At 33.3% G+C, this 21,330-nt stretch overlaps 1 protein-coding gene and 1 pseudogene across 1 annotated transcript; both read right to left on the reverse strand.

Moving 5' to 3' along the window:
- Positions 1 to 2,858: 2,858 nt before the first annotated feature.
- On the reverse strand, positions 2,859 to 3,572 carry LOC139882709 (universal stress protein PHOS32-like). Its single transcript, XM_071866986.1, has 4 exons — positions 3,395 to 3,572; positions 3,169 to 3,278; positions 2,954 to 3,072; positions 2,859 to 2,868 (listed from the first exon to the last, which is right to left on the reverse strand). The coding sequence occupies exons 1-4, from the start codon at positions 3,570 to 3,572 to the stop codon at positions 2,859 to 2,861; spliced, it is 417 nt and encodes a 138-aa protein (XP_071723087.1).
- A 13,945-nt stretch (positions 3,573 to 17,517) lies between these two features.
- Positions 17,518 to 17,992, reverse strand: LOC139882691 (copper transporter 6-like; annotated as a pseudogene).
- Positions 17,993 to 21,330: the final 3,338 nt, after the last annotated feature.

A 21,330-nucleotide genomic window follows, 5' to 3' on the forward strand; every position in this document is an offset into this window, starting at 1 on the left:
GGGCAAACAAAGTTTTTTATTCACAATAGTCGAACATAATCAAACACTTTGGAATGGTTTGAGATTCAAAAGCCGCGAGTACATGGATCCTTGACAACAGTAATAGCACAAGCTGCACTTTGCAACAGATAGCACAACCTACATAATTAGCCTATTCAAATAAGTTTAAAAGAAGCTAAGTTCTCTTAATTTGTGCCAAGAAAGACTGAAAACAAGTTCAAAAGAAAGCGTACTGTTTGACAGTGCGGCTTCCACATCCAGCCTTTCTGCAAGAGCTTTGTCAACTTCACTTTTTGGCTAGGCGATACCATCACTAGGAGCGCCATCGTTTCCAATAAGTGCTTCCATTTCTTCATTTTGCAGTTTCTTCTTTAAATCTTTGACCTAAACAAACAAATAACTTTCATGAAAATAAAAGTAGCTGCAAAAAAGTCCATCATTTAAACGAAAGCAAGATATCCAAGAATACCTTTACTCTGGCTGCATTAACGACACCTTTTTGCTTTCCTCTCGAATGAACTTTGTATTTTGGTCCTCAATCCAAAGCCTAAATTTACTGTAGCAGATTCATTAAATGCGATTAAAACAATACTCTTCATCGTTGGCAGATCAAATATTCGCTAAAAGCATTCTTTAGTAGTTTCTTTTACAAAAGCTGATGCATTTTGCATCCTAATCCTATTACTTACTCCGAGCAAAGTGCTTCATCACACAAAAAGTTTAACATCTCGTATCCTTCAACGCCTTTATCAATCCAATCTGAAGGAAAGCCAATCAGCATATTTTCGGATTCAGATGCTATTTCACCAAGAGCTTGCAACCATGGATGTTTTCCAGCTTCAGGAGTCAATGATGGAGACCTAAAATAAAAACAAGCAGTAACAAATTTTATACATTCACTTAAAGAAAATTTCTAAATTTATGAAAAGGGTTTATAGACAAAGATTTGTACTCTATTTCCATATCTTCTTGTATCAATGACAGAAGCTGAATATGTATTTGAACAAATGAGGAGTACTGGTCGCACTTCCCTCTTCGCCCATGTGCCAATTCTCTAATTATGGATTCAGGCTGTCCTTTATCAATATCAAGAATCTATAGTAGTAAATGAAACACAAAGCAGTTATCAGAATTCCACTTTAAACTGGTTATTATGCAATCTGGGAATTACAAAACTACAAAGAGATCAAACGGTTTCAGCTTCTGAGAGTTCTTAACATCTTGTATCCTTTAGCCAACTCTAACGTTTCAGCTTCTGAAAGTTGTTTCCGAGAGAGCTCTCTCTAAATCTCAAGATTTAGCCTATTCTATAATGACTCAATTGTATTACATGATATGAAAATAGCTATCTTAACACAATTATGCACCAGCTATATAGGAAATCTATGAATGAAATGATATGCATAAAACTAGATAATTAAGCTAAAAAAGAAAAAAGGAAAAACAAACAAACAAACACTTACATTATTTGGTAAATCGTTGATCCAATTAATTTCAAAAGAATTATGAAAGGTAAAGGTCCATTTGTATGACGATTGAGCTACCATTTCTTTGTAGCTCTTTATCATCACACTAATCCCTATGACATCAAAGAATCTGCAAGAACTATATATGGTCCAGGAAATGCTCTTTAAGATTAGACAGTGGAGAGACAAGGTACGCGGCGGAAAAATGATATAAGGATTCGCGACAAGAGTATTTATACTATCTGAAAATAGGGTTTTCTAAGCGAATTAATTCGGGTATTTTTTCATTTTTTTTTTTTAATTTTAATTAAGTCTTTTTTTTTATGAATTAACAACCGCACCGAGATCATCATGAATGGACTTAACATGACATTATGTGAAGTATCATTTTTTTTAAGTGAAATTAAGTAATAAATTAAATTGAAAATGGGAGAGAAATTATTGAAGGCATTCGGAATGAGGGCAAAGTCCTTTTAGCCGGAGAGTAGAGCTAGCTTTGAAGCTGAAAGGAATGAAATGAATACATAGACGAAGGCCTTTTCGAATAAGAGTGGAATCCTCTTAAAGTACAATAAAACTGAAAGTCCCAGTCCTCCTTCACAATGGAAAAACTAATTTCAGAGTCTCATGTCATTCTCGAGTACGTAGACAAGTCTTGGAAAGATAGTCCCATCTTGCCTCGAGATCCTTTATGACCGAGCCACAGCTTGCTTCTTGGCCAGGTTCATTGATGACAAGGTAAAAAATCACAATTTTGTTTCCCGAACTTTCAGAGTTTACTATTCGGTCCCAAATATAATTTGAAGCTATTGCCGCTAAGGAGTAATTCTTAGGTAGAATTTTCCTAACACATGATCATTTAGTCATGATATATCACTAATTGAAATGTGTATGTTTTGAAAATTTTATCCAATGATTAAAAATAGGGATTCTAAACTTGCACGCGTGACAAGTGATATATGCCGAAGATATGAAGTTCCCTATCTATGTTTTTTTGACGCTGCCGATACAAGTTTTGAGAATATCACATAAGAGAGTCCTCGGCCGAGAGAAGGAAAAAGTAGAAGCCATGAGAGAACTTTCAGAGTGCCTGAAATATCGGGAGATTGAGCATAACAATAATAATACAGTTGGCACATAACACAATTACATTATTCAATGCTGGAATAATTTGAACTTTCGTAAGGGCAATTGGACTAATATTTGAAAAAATAAATAAATCATCTGAGCAAACAAATTTTTTTATTCATAATAATTGAACATAAACACTTTGGAATGGTTTGATATTCAAAAGCCATGAGCACTTGGATCCTTGACAACAGTAGTAGGACAAGCTGTATTTGCCAAGACATAGCTTGTAACACTTCCCCAGAACCACCCTGCATAACGTAGTCAAATCATCCTCATCATATATATAATTAACTTTATAGAATTAATTAATCATTTTAGAATTATTAGTTTAATAGAAATTTAAAAATTATATATACCTCTGGATAGTACCAAGTCCTCTACTCCCCATGACCAATGAGTCGATCTTCAGAGTTTCTACAGCCTCGCAGAGTTTCACTCTAGCATCGCCCCAGTATATCTTTGCCACTGTCGTCACCTATATTCATATATATTCATATCCAAAAACCAAAAATTACTTATATTTCCAAAAATTTCATGCTAATTACAAATGATTGATTCATATTATACTAACATGTTTCTCCCTGTTAGTGGTATCTAGCATATCCAAAACCTCAGGGTCAAGCTTAACATCATAGCTCCGCATAACCTCTTCTTCGTGGAACTCGTCCAATGGAATTAAAGCTACAATATCAGAAATATTGTGATCGATCAAAATATATATATATATATATCATATGATACAAAATTTGATTATGGTGTGAACTCTAGAATAAGAAAATAAGATAGAAGTTAAGTACGAGAGCCAGTCTCGGCCCAAAGGAGTGTGCGAGAGACGGGATCATCTTGTGGAGGTTTAACATGAATAACGAAGAGATGATCGCCTTCTTGTAGAAGATTTTCGATAACCCATTTGAGAGCTATCTTGCTTCCCTTTGAGAAGTCAATGGCTACTCCAATCTTCCTATCTTTTGTCATCTTAATTTAATTCTTTTAGATATATTCAAATCGCATTAAGATCGAAGAAGATGTGAATAAATAGTCAAACTTAAAGATATTTTGAATAAATAGCCAAACTTAAAGATATTTTTATTATGGTTGAGGCGATCAATCTTTCGTTGTTGTTGAATGTTAGTTGAGACATTTTCCTAGACATGCCCACTACGTCATTGATTGATAATTTGATTTTCCTTAGTTTCTAGTAAATGTCTGGCATGTGTGTCAGGTGACTGTCCACCTAGCTACTTTCTTCTTGAATTATGAATTATCTAGATCCCCCTTTACTTATACTAACCATATAATAGCATCGAAAGAAAATTATGTACTACATAACGGATAAAACTAAAGCAAAGTTATTAATGCAATTCTTCTTGCAATATTAGGGTGTGTTTTTTTCATGTTTGAAGTATGGTCTTAAAGACATATTTTTTATTAAAAATGATAAAAAAAAAAAAAAAAAAAAAAAAAATTTAAAAATATTTGAATCATGTTTGAGCATGCTCCAAACGGCAAGTACGAATGAACACATCTTTTAATGAATTATCTAGACCAAGAACCTTTAATTACGAGGAAAAAAAACTATATATAGCACTATTGGATGGATCCATATTTGTTCAGTGTTTGAAAACCATATATAGTACCATTGAAGTAAACCAGACGGATTGAAAACGGTAGAGATTCTTTAAAACAAATTGCGGTCGATTTAATTAATAAAGAAAATGAAAATGATGGTAACGATAATCTCACGGTGACTTTGGTTAAAGGCAAATTCGCATAATATGCACTAATCAAAACTCAGACATTTGTATAAAAGAGGCCCACTTACAATGTAAATTTAATTAGCTGGATATATTATTAATGAACTGAGTAATAGAAATATTGAAAAACAAACAATATTCAATTGGTAGTATAGAACTGAGGAATAGAAATATTGAAAAACAAACAATATTCAATTGGTAGTATAGTACAAATCGTTGGAATTTTAGATTTCAAAATAGTTTGTGTTTAAATTAAATAGCTTATTTCACAAATAAAAATATTAAGAAGGAATTGTAAAAGTTTTTTGGAGAATTATGATTGTTAAAATTATGTTTTTTTAATTTAAATCAAAAGATATGATAGATATAAAGTGAAAAGTCATCACTTTTCATTCAAACAGTATAAATAAATAGTTTGACAATCATCTTATGAGACAAGATCATATAACAATTACGAGTTAATTCAATATTACTTCATCTTCTCTCTAAATTTGAAAGGGTTTTTTAATTTTGTTCTTATGAAATTTTAAGGGTTTGCTACCTTAAAATTTTGTATGCTTCCTTAAAATCCTAGAAGAATACCGTCCATACAACCGGTAGCAACATAGTGGGACGATAATTCCTTAAGGACATAGAACCACTTCTATAACACGTTGGTATAAAACGTAAACAGATTCTAAACTCTTCATCATTGCTTGCTACAGAAGGATTTCCAACAATCTTAAGGAATTATAATCACTACAGGGAACCGAATCTAAATTACACGATGTGGATATCAAGAAATTCGATAGATTTGAAGAACGATGGTCATGTTGAGAAAAAGAGAGGTGCACAATTTCTTAACTTATTCTCTCATATAATGTTATGAGGAAATCATGATTTTATATATGGATAATAATAATTCAATTAATTATTTTAAATTCACATGGTATGATAAATTATGAATTAGGGTTTAAACCTTGATATTTTTCATATTTTGATTATTTATGAATTGTATTGTTTTCTAATATATTATCGTAATAATATTTATAATGCTTTAAAATATGATGTGTGATAATGTAACCAAATTTTGAATTATTATGATATGAAAAAGTATGCATGTTGTCTAGAAATATAATAATAGATTATTTTGTTATTTTTAAAATACTTTTCATATTGTTTATTTTATTTAATTTATGGCATGTTGAATACTTAAAAATAGTATGTGAGGTAAAATTCATATTAATGGATTAGAATTGTCAAATGATCTTGAATAAGAAAATAAAAGTTCACAGAGACATTGTGAGAAGATATTCATGAAAATGTTTGAAAGAAAGTTTGTAAATAGAAAGTCTTATATGACTTGAAAATGAAAATCAAAACACTGTGTATCATTTGATGCAAATATTTTTAGAGCATATTTGTAAGGGATACGAAAATTAGAAATATCTAGACCATGGAAAAAGACCAATCTTAATGGATAGATATTAACTTATGATTATAGTAAGGATGAAATATTGGGGGTATCCACATTTAATTCTTGATAAATATTGAAAAATGAAATTCATATGTTTAACTATGACCAATTTAGAAAACATATAAAGTATATATAAAATTTTCTTGTGTAAATAATCTAGTATGATGAACAAAAGTAAGTTTCTGGATATCTCATGGAGATAAAAGAACGTAGGATTATTTTTAATTATCAAGCAATATTGGATGAAAGAAATCAATAATGACGCTTAGGTGAATCATAAGTGTACAATTAAAAGAAATTTCATGAAAGATGAATTAAAAGATCGGTGGACATATTATTTCTTTGGTATTAAAATAAATAAGGTATAACTCCACTTGGAAAGAATTATTATTCTTATAACTACAGAGAAGGAGATAAAATGGCTAAAAAAATGATAATAATTGAGCATTGTGGCCACAATCAAGCCAATCGTCGAAATATACTGTGATGGTAAAAGCTATAATTTGAGGGATACCATAAAAATTGTTTATGTAAAAGGCAACCTTGTTGACTCGTTTACTAAACCATTAGCCAAAAACATGATCATGTGAACAACATTGGCTATGGATCTTCAAAGGATATAACTAGTTATAAAGTAATGGGAACCTTACCTTTCGTATTGATCTAGAATCGCAACATCAAAGGTTCAAAAGATAAAAACAAGTTACTTTATGACGGATGAACAAGTGCTAGGAAAATATATAGCACTTATGTAAAACTGAGGGTAAGTGTATAGAACACTCTTATTGAAGTAAAGGAGTGCAGACCAAAGAACTAACTAAGTCTTTTAGGACTTGTCTTACAAAACTTCACCTAAGTAAAACACAATGGAGTGGTGCCGCTCCTAGTCAAAAGTTAGATTGAACTTTGTTAAGTGTTTTATGATTCCAGATATTAGCACATGGACATTTAAATGGTGCTAGTAAATTTAGTGAACACTAAAAAACAAGCCTGACTAAGGACGAGTATGAGTGTGTATAAGACTTCTCTGCCTTATCATATGGGTTGATGGTTCAATGGACTTCGCTCCAACCATTTTAATTCGGTAAGGTTTGAGGGTTTATACAAGTAGTAAATTTAAATCGAAAGATATTTACTATATGCACAACTACTTAAACTTAGATAATTAATCACAAAGTAGTGGGGGATTGTTGGAATTTTAGATTTCAAAGTAGTTTGTGTTTAAATTAAATAGCTTATCCCACAAGTAAAAGTATTGAGGAGAGATTAAACAAAATTTCCTGGAGAGTTATGATTGTTAAAGTTATGTCCTTTTGATTTAAATCAAAAGGTAGGACGGATATAAGTGAAAAGTCATCACTTTTTAGTCAAACACTATAAATAAGTGTTCTGACAATCATTTTATGAGACAACATATATAACAATTATAAGTTAACTCAATATTATTTCATCTCCTCTCTAAACTTCAAAGGCTTCTTTAGTTTTGTTTTTAGTAAATTATAAGGGTTTGCTATCTTGGAATTTCGTGTGCTTCCTTAAAATCCTAGAGGAATATCGTCCATAAAATTAGTAGCAACATAGTGGGGGTGATAATTCCTTAAGGACATAGAATCACTTCTATATAGGAACACGTTTCTGTAAATCGTAAAATAAATTTAAAACTCTTCATCATTACTTGCTATAGAAAGATTTCCAACAACAGTATATTTCACAAGTAAAATTATTTTTACTTTGAATTGAAGCGTTTCTTTTTCTTCTTTTTCTTCAATGGCTTCTTGTACTCCATTCCATATGACACTTAATGGTATTCTAATTAAAACCCAGAAAAATGAAGATCTCTCTCATTCTGTTTTTGAGAATTTTCTTCCTCATCATATATAGATTTTCACTCTTTTCTGATCCTCGATTTATTTTTAGTTTCATCTATTGATGAAAAGGTTAAAACTTGCTTCATGCGTAAGCAAGAAAATTAGGAACTAACAACGAACCATAAATAGACATCTTGTAAAATTTGAATTTTTAAATTTATTTATGCTAAAAGTGTATTTGGTTAGGTAAAATAGGACATTAATAAAATTATATTATAATCGCATTTGATGATGACCTTCTAGAATTTACAAATCCATTATAGGATATAATAATTAACACATAATGGGGCCGTTTGGATTGCGTGTTTCAGGAGCAGATTGGGTTTTGCAAAGCTGAAGTAAGCTAATACTCACGTTTGGATGCTAGATTCGCGAAGTCTAAGTTGCTCGAATACCCATGACAAGAGGCTTCGTTAATAATTGGGGTGGGGTGTATTATTGACGAAAAGTTACAGTTATGCCCTCACATATTTTTATTAAAAACATAAAATGCCCACGTCGATCGATATTTATGTTTCGAATTCTTTCTTCCTGTTATAATAACTCCTTTTATCTTCTTCTTCAACTACTTCCAAACCCTTGTGAAACCTCCATCGACGGCGACGAAGGCGGCCAAAATTGACCGACGACGAATGAAAATTTTCTCTTGGACAACGAGGCTGAGGACGACAACCCATTTCGAAGGAATTTGGTACGGATTTGTTTCTGCACTTCAAATTTTCAGATTGCTTGAAATTAAAACTCAAACTCAACTGTAGTCGATTTTACCAACCGATCTTTTTATTTTTGATTGTACTAGATGTTGAATGGTCTTGTTCAAATAATCAATAATTGCATGTTAATTCAGATTGCTTGAAATTAAAATTCAAACTCAACTGTAGTCGATTTTACCAATTGATCTTGTTTAATTTTGATTGTACTAATGTGGAATGGTCTTGTTCAAATAGTCAATAATTGTATGTTAATGTACCTAGTAATGGATGCATGTTAACTGATTTTGATAATTAATTAAACTTCTATTTATTGGTGAAGATGTTGATGGATGCATGTCAATTGATGTTTTTCAATTACTCAATTGATTTTATTATGCAGATAGTGAACCAAGTTAAGTGAATTTTCCATCCATCTACAACAACCTCCAACTGGACCATCAATAACAATAACTGGGGCAGCAACAAGAACAAGAGCATCATCAAGAATTAGGCCGGCAAGTCCAGAAGAGAAGCTTCTAACTAGACTAGCAACAAGAACAAGGGCAGCAATGGCAAGAAAGCCACCAACAAAACCAAAGAAAGCAATTGCCTCCAAGGACAAGAAAACAAATGCCAACAACGAGAGAGCTATTGTGCTTTTTACACCTCAAAAGCTGACATCAACTTGTAAAGAACTGCCATCAAGCCCTCCACACCATCCACCAAGTCCTGCACGCCATCCACCTAGCACTGAATAACCACATGTCTAAGAAGATGTACAAAACCCTCCTTTGTCCTCTACTCCAACAATGGAGGATGATGGTATTGAAAATGAAGGTAAGAAAAAGTAAATGGATGCTGGTTTAATTGATGCTGAAAACGCTAAGAAGAAGTTGGTGGATAATGGGCTGGGAAAATATTTTAGACAGAGGAAGAAGAAGCGGGTTGATTGCCAAGCGAGGTGAAGGAGTTTCAACAACAACATGAAGCAGTGTTTTTGTAACGACCACGATCCACGTTTATTTTCTTAATTGAATTTGAGCCAAATGGTCGCTTAAATAAATTCTTAAGTTGAATTTGCTATCGAAACGAGTTAGAAGAGCGATAAAATTTTCTTCAATTATTTTAGATTGAGTTGAGCGTAGATGCGAAATGAATAAATTGAACGTTGTAAAATTGATATTAAATGTCAAAAACTTTCATTAAACAAAATAAAATTTAAAAATTACAAATAAATATTACTATCAAATAACTAATAAAGTCCAAATTACAACATTAAGATTTTTAAACTTTAAACTAAAAATATTTAAAATGATCATATACACAAAAATACATCAATTGATTATACAACTCACACTCCACAAACCTAAAACATTACAATTCATAATACACATTAATGTATAAAGAGGAAAGGAGAATTACATCATACACTTAGGAATTTCAAACCTTGACCGTATAAGCTATTGATTCATTTCAACATAATCTAACAAAATTTGACTGAATACAAACTTTTGGTCATTACACAATAAAGTCCACCGCCACCTACCAAGCTCCACGACTTATATCAGACATCTTCTTCTAGCCAACTCTACAATTCACTCTACTCTAATGAATTTTCAACTCTTGTCGGTAGAAAAATGCCACCAAACCTCTCCAAATCGACAGCATGCAAGGTAATAAAAACTAGAGAGATCATGTTGTTATTCGTTCAACATGTGACAGAAAACTTACAGGAAAATCAAACACTCAATTTTTACCAATAATAGGATATTCGGGCAGAGATCAAAGCAGCCATCCAAGCATTCAAATCAAACTACCAATAATCAAATTCGAAGCTACAAATCCTATCAGGTATAACATTAATCCAAACTGTACAATTACCAGTAATGTACAAATTCAAACTTTGTAAATTTAGCTAATACTATCAAAATCGAAATCCTAACAGCAAACAAATTTAGCAATAAGGAAGAATTAGGGAGAAAGAAACTTGTCTGCTTTGTTCAACCGAGTCGACTCACTGAGCCAGCCCAACCGAGTCAACTTAGTGACTGTTCGAGTCAATTCAGCCCAATCCGTCCGATTTCCAGCATGTTCAAGAAGAGAAAAAGCTTTCCCTCGTTACCGTTAACTTCCTCCAAACCGAATCGGACCTCAGCAAACAAACAAAATTTTTGAGGTAAATTTTCAAGCCAAATTTAACGTCGAATTAAAATAAAGACTACGTTAGAAAGCTTAGAATTCATTGTAGAACAACATATAAAAAATCTGAGCAAAACCCCAAAATTTGTTCTTGTGACCGAATCCGCAAATTCAAAATTGAAGACAAATTAAACAAAATCAAACAAAACTAACCTTAGAATCGTGACCAGCGTCTCGTCCGCCATCGATGCGACCACAATTTTCGGATTCTGGGCCGGATTCGACACGGCGACGAGTTACAGAGAAGAGAGTCGAGAGAGAGTTATCCGGAGAAGAAAGGAAATTGTGATTGAACCGATTCGGTCAGTCGGTCTTATAGTTGAGTTGAACTGGTCAGAATTCTTACATGACTATTTTACCCTCCGGACTTGGAAATATTTACAGTCTTGCCAAGCAGTTAGTAGTTACGGATGGGTCGAGAGAGTCGGCCCAGTGCTTGCGTTTTGGGCCTTCGGCCTAATATCACTATTCATGCAGCCCGGTCCGAAATACGGTTCACTCACCCCAATTTGACTCCCAACCCTAAACTGAAACCCTAAAATGGATATTTTTATCTTCCGAACCTAATAAAATCATTTCTATCCGATCTAAATCTATCAAATTTTTACAATAGCTTAATGTTAATATTCCAGACCTAATTCTGTAAAAATTTTGTAGTTTAGTAATCAGATTTAATAAAACTTAAATTATGGTTTATTTAAATGATTTTAAAGTATATAATTGGTCAATTAATAAATTGAAGTTGGTATTTATTTAAAATAAATGTGTACATATAATAATAAATTATTTTGGATTAATCATTATCATAATTTGATTTTATTAAAATATTTTTCATATAGAAAATATTTTTTATGAATTAATTGTCTTAAAAGTTATATTTAAAATGATTAATCGATAAAATACTGTCGTAGAATACGAGAGCGACCGTCTTAATACGAGTAATATTTCTATGATGTATTTAATTAGATGATTGATTAATTTTGATAATTCTAACAGGTCGTTAGACTTGTTGATGTAAAATCGGGCGTACAATTATTTCGAGGTGAGTTATTTTTCATTATGTGATAATTTAAATTTTTGCTAAATATATACTATGTTGTATAACATCTATTTATTGTTTTAAACTCATTTATATACGACATAATATTATACATATAAATAGAAATTTTGGTATATAAAAAACTGAAGAAAATATTCTTCAAATAAATTAAAGCAAATTTTGCTTTATTGAAATAAAATTGTATAAGAATCCATAAAAAATTCCACCACTTGTTGACGGTTGTCTAAGTTCAACCCAAGTGGTATTTATTATTCAAAAGGCAGATTATGGACAGTCTTGTACCTCTGATCAGACTGTACATTTTACTATGACTGTTACTCAGCGTCTAGTAGGGTCGAGTTCCTGGCATAGGTTCTCACATACGTAGGGAGGATTGTTACGACTAGCTATCGTAACTTGATCCGTTATTGATTTTCACTGTTGGGTTCATATTGTGTTAAAATTTGATATGGTATATATCAAATTAAAACAACTGATTGATTGATTTAAAATATTCTGTGAATATTGAATATGTTATCAAAAGTTGAAAATTGAAATAGTTTTAAGTGTTGATAAATGATTATTGAAAACCTCACTAAGCATATAGCTTACAGATTTCTACAAAATATATATTTTCTTCAGGTTAAGCAGGTTCAGGTTATGAGGCATGGCTAGGGCCCAAATTCCACAGATGATAGAAGGTATCAACGGGCCCCATACTAGACCCACATGAGGGGTCGAAATGCGGACGCCACAGTTTTACTGTGCAGAACCAGCAATTGGGGAACCTTACTGGCATTATAGGTTCTCATTTGAGCTTCAACGAGAAGATGTTGAAGCGTAAAATAGATATCATGGTATTGTATACTTGTTTATGGGTTTTCTTTCAACTTGCTAAATAATGTTCTAATGACTAGTCTTCTGAAATGTTTGTTTGTTTTTTGCAGGCCGAGTTGGTCAAGATGGAAAGCTTCAAGACCTTGGACTAGTGGGTGCCAGCCTTGAACTTGATAATGGTAATGAAGGATGGGCATGGACATGTATTGATCAGTCAAACCGGAGAAAAATGAAGCATATGTTCGATTCCTAATTGATCGAAATGCCATATGTAAATAAAAAACAATTCAGTTGTTTAGACTTTATTTGTTTACTCGGTTTTATAAATTAGTGTATGAAAGACTGGATTTCTTGTAAAATAGTATGGTTTGTGTTTGTAGATAGAATTGAATATGTAATGTAAAATAGTATGGTTTGTGTTTGTAGATAGAATTGAATATGTAATGTAATCGTGAAGGTAAGAAGTAGATCAAAACGGTACGTTCAAGGGCAAATGGGTAGTTGTGTTATAAATCCCATGAATAAACTCTGCTATCCAAACGCTCAACATGATTCAAGACGTTAATTCTATGAATTCAACACCACCATCTAAATGGAATCACGTTTTTCTTAATCCAAAACTCGAATCCTAGTCCGGTGTTAATCCTAAACCTGTCTCGAATCCCATAAAACTAATCCATTGAATCAAACGGTCCTAATATTTATGTATAAAGAGAAAAAAGAACTTCAATAGTGTGTTATTAACCAAACACACTCTTAACATAAATAAATTTAAAAAATTAAATTTATCTTATGTCTATTTTTGATTCGTTGTTAGTTCTTAAATCTCCTGTTTATGCAAGAGGCAAAACTTTTTTTCGATGAAACGATTGCAATTTGTTCCATTATTATTTATTTAGATCAAATTATATTATATTTTATTATATTTAAAAAATATGTAGCGGAAGTGGGATGGGGTAATATCTTATAAATTCGTTTGAATTGCATTCTCCAATTGTGAATTTGTGAGGCATAAAATTAGCTCAACAAGTCCCATATCATCAGCTGACTCTGTTGACTATGTGACCACGTGACCTCAACTAAACCCACCTCCACTCATAAATAAATACAAATACAGATCATTCTCTCTTCTAGAAATAAATTTACAAAATAATTGAAGAGCCAAAAGTGGAACAGACCTTTTGTTTGGTTTTTCTTTTCTTTTTTAATGTAGTGGAACATGCCTTAAATTCGACTCTTCTCGTAAAATGATTTTTCTTTAAGTGAGTTTTTCGATGATCTCATTTTGGATTAGCTCATTGACTTGCTCTTTGTGAAAAAAGAATAAGAAATTTACTACGTTCGTTGACTTTCTATTTGTAAGGGACTATTCTTCCATCCGTCTTTAGAGAGATTGTTTTATTTTTTAAGATTTATTTAGAAATTAATGTCTTTCTAAGATTCACATATTCATGCCTAAAAAAAAAAATTCACATATTCAAATACAAAAATGGTACTATCTAACTTCATTTGCTCAAATTTTGTAAGTTGAGCTGAATGGGACTTTCTCCGCTATTAATCGATTGAGCTTGTTTCGATACTCCGCCAAATTAATTGCTTTATTTTCGACATTAGAATTATTAATCTGTATATTTAACTCCTAAATTGATATCTTCATTCATATACACTACTTGGATAAAAACAATTTGTTCAATAATATTTTATGACGTTATTTGTATTTGGGAACTCGGAAGAATACATTAGTACATGGATGTATACAGAATAAGTTTCCATTGTAAGGTCATATGATTGACTTTAACGGAGCGGATAGTGGGGCGTGTGGTTTGTATTTAAGATTTTATTAAAAAAATTCAACCATGAATGATTGTCAAAAGTTTTTTTTTTTTTTTTTAATTTCAAAATAAAGTTTTTTTTTTTAGGACAGGTTTGAGTATTAGGACGGCAGCAAACAAAGCAACCAACAAATTAACTGTCCAACGAATAAACCCACAACAGAACAGCTTCACCAAAAGCCCACCTAGACAGGACTTCAAGTACCCTGTCTTTAATAACTACTTGTATATATACTTGTGTATTTGTTTTCTATTTCCCAAACCTTAACACTTGATCACTGCCACGATCATAAACTCTCTTTCTCTACTCCAAATCCTATCTTTACTTCCTTTTGTCACTCTGAGAGTGACACAATTCGGAATACTTCAGCCAGCAATACTGCAAATAAAATAAAATAAAATCTGAATTTCTAAGCAAAAGCTCTGTTTTTTTGAGTTGAAAGCTTTTAATTTCATTAATGATGTCTGCCGACAGACAAAACAAAGAATGGTTGTTGTCTCCTTCCTACTCGGAAAACATGTCATCTTTCTTTAGCTCGTATGATTCTAGCTCCGAGCTGGGTTCGACTGAAACAGAGAGTAGCGAAGAAGAAGATGCCGACGAATACATGACTCAGTTGACTCGCCAGATGACTCATTACATGTTTCAAGACGATGAAAAGCAAGTAAAGGTGACATCTTTATTATCTTTTCAACATGAAATTTCGACCTTTTCGTTTTGAAATGAAATCTGAAGTTGGTTTTTTTTTTTTAAGACAAGCTATGATTCTGCTTCAGTGAGTAACCAATATGTCGGATTGCAGTCCAATCAAACTCTCATTGAGAACAAATCAGAGCCACTCAAGTTAGTATTCGCTCTGTTATTTTACTTTCTTAAATTTTGATTTCAATTTTCTTAATTGTGACTTCAATGTCTTCAGCAAGAGCAGATTATGAAAAAGCAGCAAGCTATGAACAAGAAAAATTTGGTCAACGAGTCTCCAAAACTAGAATCCAAGCACCAACAACTTAGAAATTTAAACAACGTTCAATGGAGACCACAACAGATGCCAGTTGGGTCGGGGATGAGAGCCGTTTTCCTAAACGGGTCGGGTTCAGGTGGGACTGGAGTGTTCTTGCCGCGTGGAGCGGGGCGATTCGAATGAATCACGCAAGAAATCAGGTATCGTTTCCTTTTCAAGTAAACAAACATACTACTACTATTTTCTTATTAGGTTTTGATTATACGGTATGATAGTCATCTTCGCATCCATGAAGAATTTAATCCTATAATAAAATTCCACCCGAATAATCATTTGGCCAACGTGTCTTATTGTGCTCGATTAGATTAGCGATTTCTTTTCATGGTTGCTTTACATTTTTGTCGTAAAGTTTTAGTATTTGATTTGTCGGGGGAAGACTATATATTATGTCATGTGCTTATCTTCCCCCCCTTTAGTTGTTTTGTAGTGGTTAGTGTATTAAAGTGGACTTTCACACCTATCACATATTGTGATCAATAATTAACTTGGAAAATTTTCTTCTGATTCTTTAATAGCTTTGTTTGTTTGGTTGGTTGGTTTTGATTCTTTAGGATTCCACTTGCTATTTAGATCGTAGATAGATTCCTTTTTATCGCTAATAGTTGATTATAACGTTTCAACTAATCTGAAATCGAATCATTTCCTTATTGGCCCCACTTGTTTTGGTTCACTTGTGCTTGCAAATATAATTCAAAGAAAAAACTATATGAGTCGTTCTAAAGGACGAAAAGAGAACAAAGAGAAATGATGAGAGATATAAAAATCGACAAAAATACCCCCAACGACAAGAAAGATTCTCTTTTTTATTTTTGTAGTCTAGCAATGTTCAAAACTGAAGCCTAATTTTTAAACTCATTCCATGGACTCATACTCTGAAGAGTTGAGAGTTGAATGAGTAATAATGAGTTCATTTATCATTTTCATGTTCAAAACTATATTCCTTTGTGAGCTTTTACAATTGTAGAAAAATATTCCTAATTGAGCTTTTTATATTCCTATTGTAGAAAATGTGATGCACATTTTTATATCCTGTTCTGATTTGATCTGATCAGGTTGTTCCACTGTGCTTATACCTGCGAGAGTGGTCCACGCTCTAAAGCTCCACTTTGACAAAGTGGATGCCACAACAAGATCCGATTCTTCTAGTCGAAATAGTATATTCTCAACTTCCTTCCTAGTACTGTAGATTAATTTGTATCTTGACTCGATCGAATCTCATTCAGATTTGCATTAGGAATGATATTTATTTATTAGTGGTTGCCGAAAAATATACTTTGATTTCTAAAGAAAATTCATGGGGCCGTCGATTTGATTTTGGATGTAGATGATTTAAAGGGAGGCAGAAGTAACATGTATGCACAGAAAGAGCAAGACGACAGCAGGACGTCGGTGCCGACAATGAATATTCATCAAGAGATTCATCTTCCTCAAGAATGGACCTATTAATTACACGGCCGACCGGGATAAATATCGGGTCTGTGTCGAACGAAAAGTTATGCTATATATGCCCTTTCAATATTCCCTCGCTAGTTATGGAATGGTGTAAAGAAAGGATAGGAAAAAGAATGTAGGAATTAGGACCAATAAAAGGGAAGACAAGGTAAGACTGAAAATCTTTTTAAAACTTCAAAATTAAAATTTTAAAAATAAAGAAGGGTGAAATAAAAGAGGATGTGTCATAAAAATGATGGCTTTTATTGTTTATACCATCCTCTGCCTCTTTTGCTATTTTCTGTCTAATAAATCCTAATAATAATTCGACGCATCGTACACAATATTTGGTGTTAAGTACTCTTACCATATTTGAATGTTACGTCATTTTTATTTTTAAATTCATTGAAAATCCATATATTTATATTTATATATTAATTTTTTAATGAATTTAAATAAATAAAAAAATAAATTATTTGAAAAAGATGTAGTATTCAGTATGTAAAGATTGCCGCATAATTATGCCTATTGTCTCATAGATGAAACTCATGTTGCATGATTTTCGAGACCGGATTAATTTGATAGAAACTGGAGGAATTAAATTTCGGATAAAGCAGTCTCAGAATGATCGAATTAGAGATTGATCGACTCATAACATCCTATCCTATCTTATTTTATTTTTCTATCACATTTTTTCATATTCGAAACCCACATTTGTCGGGGTAATTAAATTATGACAACCAGGTGAAAACAAAAAACCCAGATGAGATCTGAGTCGTCGATCGATACATCAACAACTCATCTGAGGAAGATCAGAATGTTTTCCATAACTGAGCGGCTTGTCGTCTGAATTTTTCGTAGCTCGACTGCCAAAAACGAAGAAACCAACAGCATGTCCTAAAATCACAACAATCAAGACTCCGACATTGAAGGACATGACAGCAAGCATGACCAAATAAGCAAGGCTCATCCTGATTGCGTGCATAAACCGTCTGGATAATTCCAGCGACGAAATTGTTAGATCCAGATTTGATCAATTGAGCATGAGAAAGCCATTCGATTAAAGCTGCAAGCAAGAAAACAAATATTAGGGCTAAAGCGTACATTCCTGGACTCGTCCCTGACCATCCTGTGAAAAGGATGTAGCCATAGTTTCCCCAATAGAAGCTCATATGCATCATCTCCTTCTCCGACTCATTCATCGCCGCCGGCGCGGATGATGACGCCATTCCTGGCATGTCATGCATCATATTTCCGTGATCCATATTGATTTGGGTTTGGAAATTTTATGAATTTGAGACGATGGTCATGGACAGATCTTTCTTCTTCGAAAATGTGGGGCGGATTTTAAGGTGGTTTTCACTGAATTTTGTAATACATAATTTTTCATTTGTTGGTGTACTTTTTATTTCTCGTTTTAGCCTGAATACAAATGCATGTATTATGTAGTACAAAAATGTACAATACAAGATTTGTTCTTTTAATTTTTTTTTTCTCTAAATTTAATTTTTCTTCCCTAAAATATATACCAGCAACATATAAAATTTATATATTTTTAAAAAATGGTAATACAAAATTAAACGTATTGATAGTATTGATAGTGAACTGAAATTTGGATTTTTATTACCTGTCAAATATGGCTTATATTGCAGAATTGGAAAATGTAGACTATGAAAAATCACACGGCTAGGGTTAAGGTTAACATACGAAATTCAAAGCAACAAATAAATACGAAACTAATATTTTATTAATCTCAAAGTATATATCAACGCGATTGTGATACAACTCCTATGAATCTCTTGATTAACGTCTATTTTAAAACAAAATTTAGACTACTCGTCCTCGAAGATCTCAGCCACAAAACTATTTTGGACCCAAATTTTGATGTACTCCTTTTTAAGAGCATGAGTCCGAGCTAATGAGGGTGGAGGCTCACCTGGGTGAAATTCTGAAAATGACGTCTGGAAAACAAGAAATTTGTGTGTAGTGTCAGCTGTCTGATTTTCGAATCCTTTGCAAATGAAATAACTCCTCTTTTTATAGTTAGGGAAGACAATGTAGGGTATTTAAACAGGATATCGTCTTAATTGGCGAATATTCCACTTACCATATAAATCTTATCTGATCTTCTCCTGAGGTTTTGGGCGTTGGCGTAATCACTTTCCTTTCCTGAACATGAATATGTCTTGAATATACCTTCTTCCATATATGGGTCATATAAACAAAATATAGCCTTAATAGCGATTATTCACTTACCTTATATGTCATTTTCTGCCTCGCCTCCGTGATATCAGGTGTTAACCTAATTGACTTTCCTTATTTAAAGAGAATCAAATATCTTTCATTTATGTTTTGATTAGAGCATTTTTGAGGAAGCTTCTCAAATATTCTCATTTTCATCTAGCCTTTCCCATGCACTCTAGCATTCTCCAATCCTATGCGATTTTCATGATTTGGGTCAGGCCCTCTTTATGCACCAGAGGCTTCCAATGGCCTTGTCAAGGTTTATGTCCTTTAGTTGTGGGGCTTTCCTCCACCCTTGAGGCCTATATTCTTTGTTTGACCTAATTGACTTAATTTTGACCATATTTCATGCGGATATAATACATAACCTATATTATTATTTATTTATTTTTTCAAAATTTCATCGTCTCTTTAGGCAACTTGAGATTTAACTTACTTGATATTTATTTTCAAATAAACTACCTATTGAGCTAGGCCTTTTTTAGCCTAATTATAGGTGACTTTTTTACCACCTCTGTTTATTTATCTTTGGGTAAGTTAGCTTTGAATTTGACTGTTTTATTAACCTTTCCTTAAGAGACCATTTTTTTTTTAGGTTACGTCCCTTTTGGCGATTTGAATTTTAACTTACCATATGTTTTTTTTCGGGTAAACTAACCTCGAGTTTGGCTATTTCATTAGCGTTGCCTAGTGACCCATTTTTATAGGTTACGTCCTTTTACGTAATTTGTTTTAACTTACCAGATATTTATTTTCGGGTAAGCTGACCTCAAGTTTGACTATTTCATTAGCTTCGCCTTAAGTGACCCATTTTTATAGGTTACATCTCTTGAGGCAATTTGAGTTTTAACTTACCACATATTTATTTTCGGGTAAGCTAATCTCAACCTTGGCTATTTTATTACCCTCGTCTATGTGATCCATTTTTACAGGTTTCGTCACTTTAGGCATTTTGATTTTTAACTTACCATATATTTATTTTTGGGTAAGATAATCTCGACCTTGGCTATTTTATTAGCCTCACCTATGTGATCCATTTTTATAGGTTTCGTCACTTTAGGCATTTTGATTTTTAACTTATCATATATTTATTTTCGGGTAAGCTAATCTCAACCTTGGCTATTTTATTAGACTCACCTATGTGACCCATTTTATAGGTTTCGTCACTTTTGGCATTTTTTTTTTATTTTTAACTTACCACATATCTATTTTGGGGTAAGTTACTTTTTGAGCAAGGCCTTTTTATTAGCCTTGTTTCGACACGATCTGAAATGTAGTAGAGGTGAGAAGCACGCGCCTCTTTCCGATCGGTCTTCTAGTTAGGTTATCAGACTTATGATAGAATGGGCGGTGAGAAGTATTTAAGCGTCTACGGCCTATCCGGGCCTACGAGGCTCACCACGAAGCCGAGCGGCTACGTGGTGGATCTCAGGTCTAGTGAGGAAATGATCCTACTTCGGAGAGAGCGGTAACATAGCCGAGGTTGATGGAGTCTTCCATCAAAACTCGAGGAGTCGAGGATGGCTAACTCCGAGCGGTTATTGCGGATAGGTACGATTTTTTCCATTTCTTCGGCTTATTATGATATCGGTGGTGTGAAGGGTGTTACAGCTGATGATCATACAAGCTCTTAGATTCCTTCTAAGAGTGGAATTGGAAGCCTGAGTGGCCCGTCTCACGGTGAACTAGCTTAAGAGATATCATTCTTAGACAGGCATTCGGGAGTCCGACACATCGTAAAACTTTAATTGACCAAGCTAGACATATGGGGGTTGTACGAGCTCGTCTGTTCTTTCCAAGAACTGAGCTGGAAATTATGAGGGGTTTGCCCTCTATTTCGATGTGGTTGGGCTCGTTTCTTGGTTGAGCAGGGTGAATTTGGCTGCTTTCATCTTTCGAGGAGTTGTATAAGGCCGAGGATGCCATCATTCCTTATCGCCAATGGGGTTCGACTCCTATTATGATTTCGAGGCCGAAGCTGGGGGTAGAGGTCGGCCTCCATAGCCAGATAAAAGGTGGCAGCCTCGATGTTCGGATCCCGGAGCTAAGGGGAGATCCGTCTACGGAGAGTGTTCGGATGCGCCATCCCATGGGCTCAACTATAAATCGGGCGCAATAATTGAGGTCTTGGAGATAGACGAGTCTATTGAGGTGGCATGTCTCGGCATTCTTTTGGTAGGAAGCCTAGGAGTTTTGTGCCCTGCCTTCCTTCGGCATCATACTCCTTTGCTTTTCTCGTATCTCCAAATCTTGACTTGTTTCTGATTATGTTAGAGTTTCTAATCATTTTCTTTTAGTTGTACAGCTGGTAGAGCTATAGAAGTTGATGATGCCAAAATAGCTATCGGCTTTCCTAGAT

Source organism: Rutidosis leptorrhynchoides, unplaced genomic scaffold (genome assembly GCF_046630445.1).
Source record: "Rutidosis leptorrhynchoides isolate AG116_Rl617_1_P2 unplaced genomic scaffold, CSIRO_AGI_Rlap_v1 contig3, whole genome shotgun sequence".
NCBI lineage: Eukaryota > Viridiplantae > Streptophyta > Magnoliopsida > Asterales > Asteraceae > Rutidosis > Rutidosis leptorrhynchoides.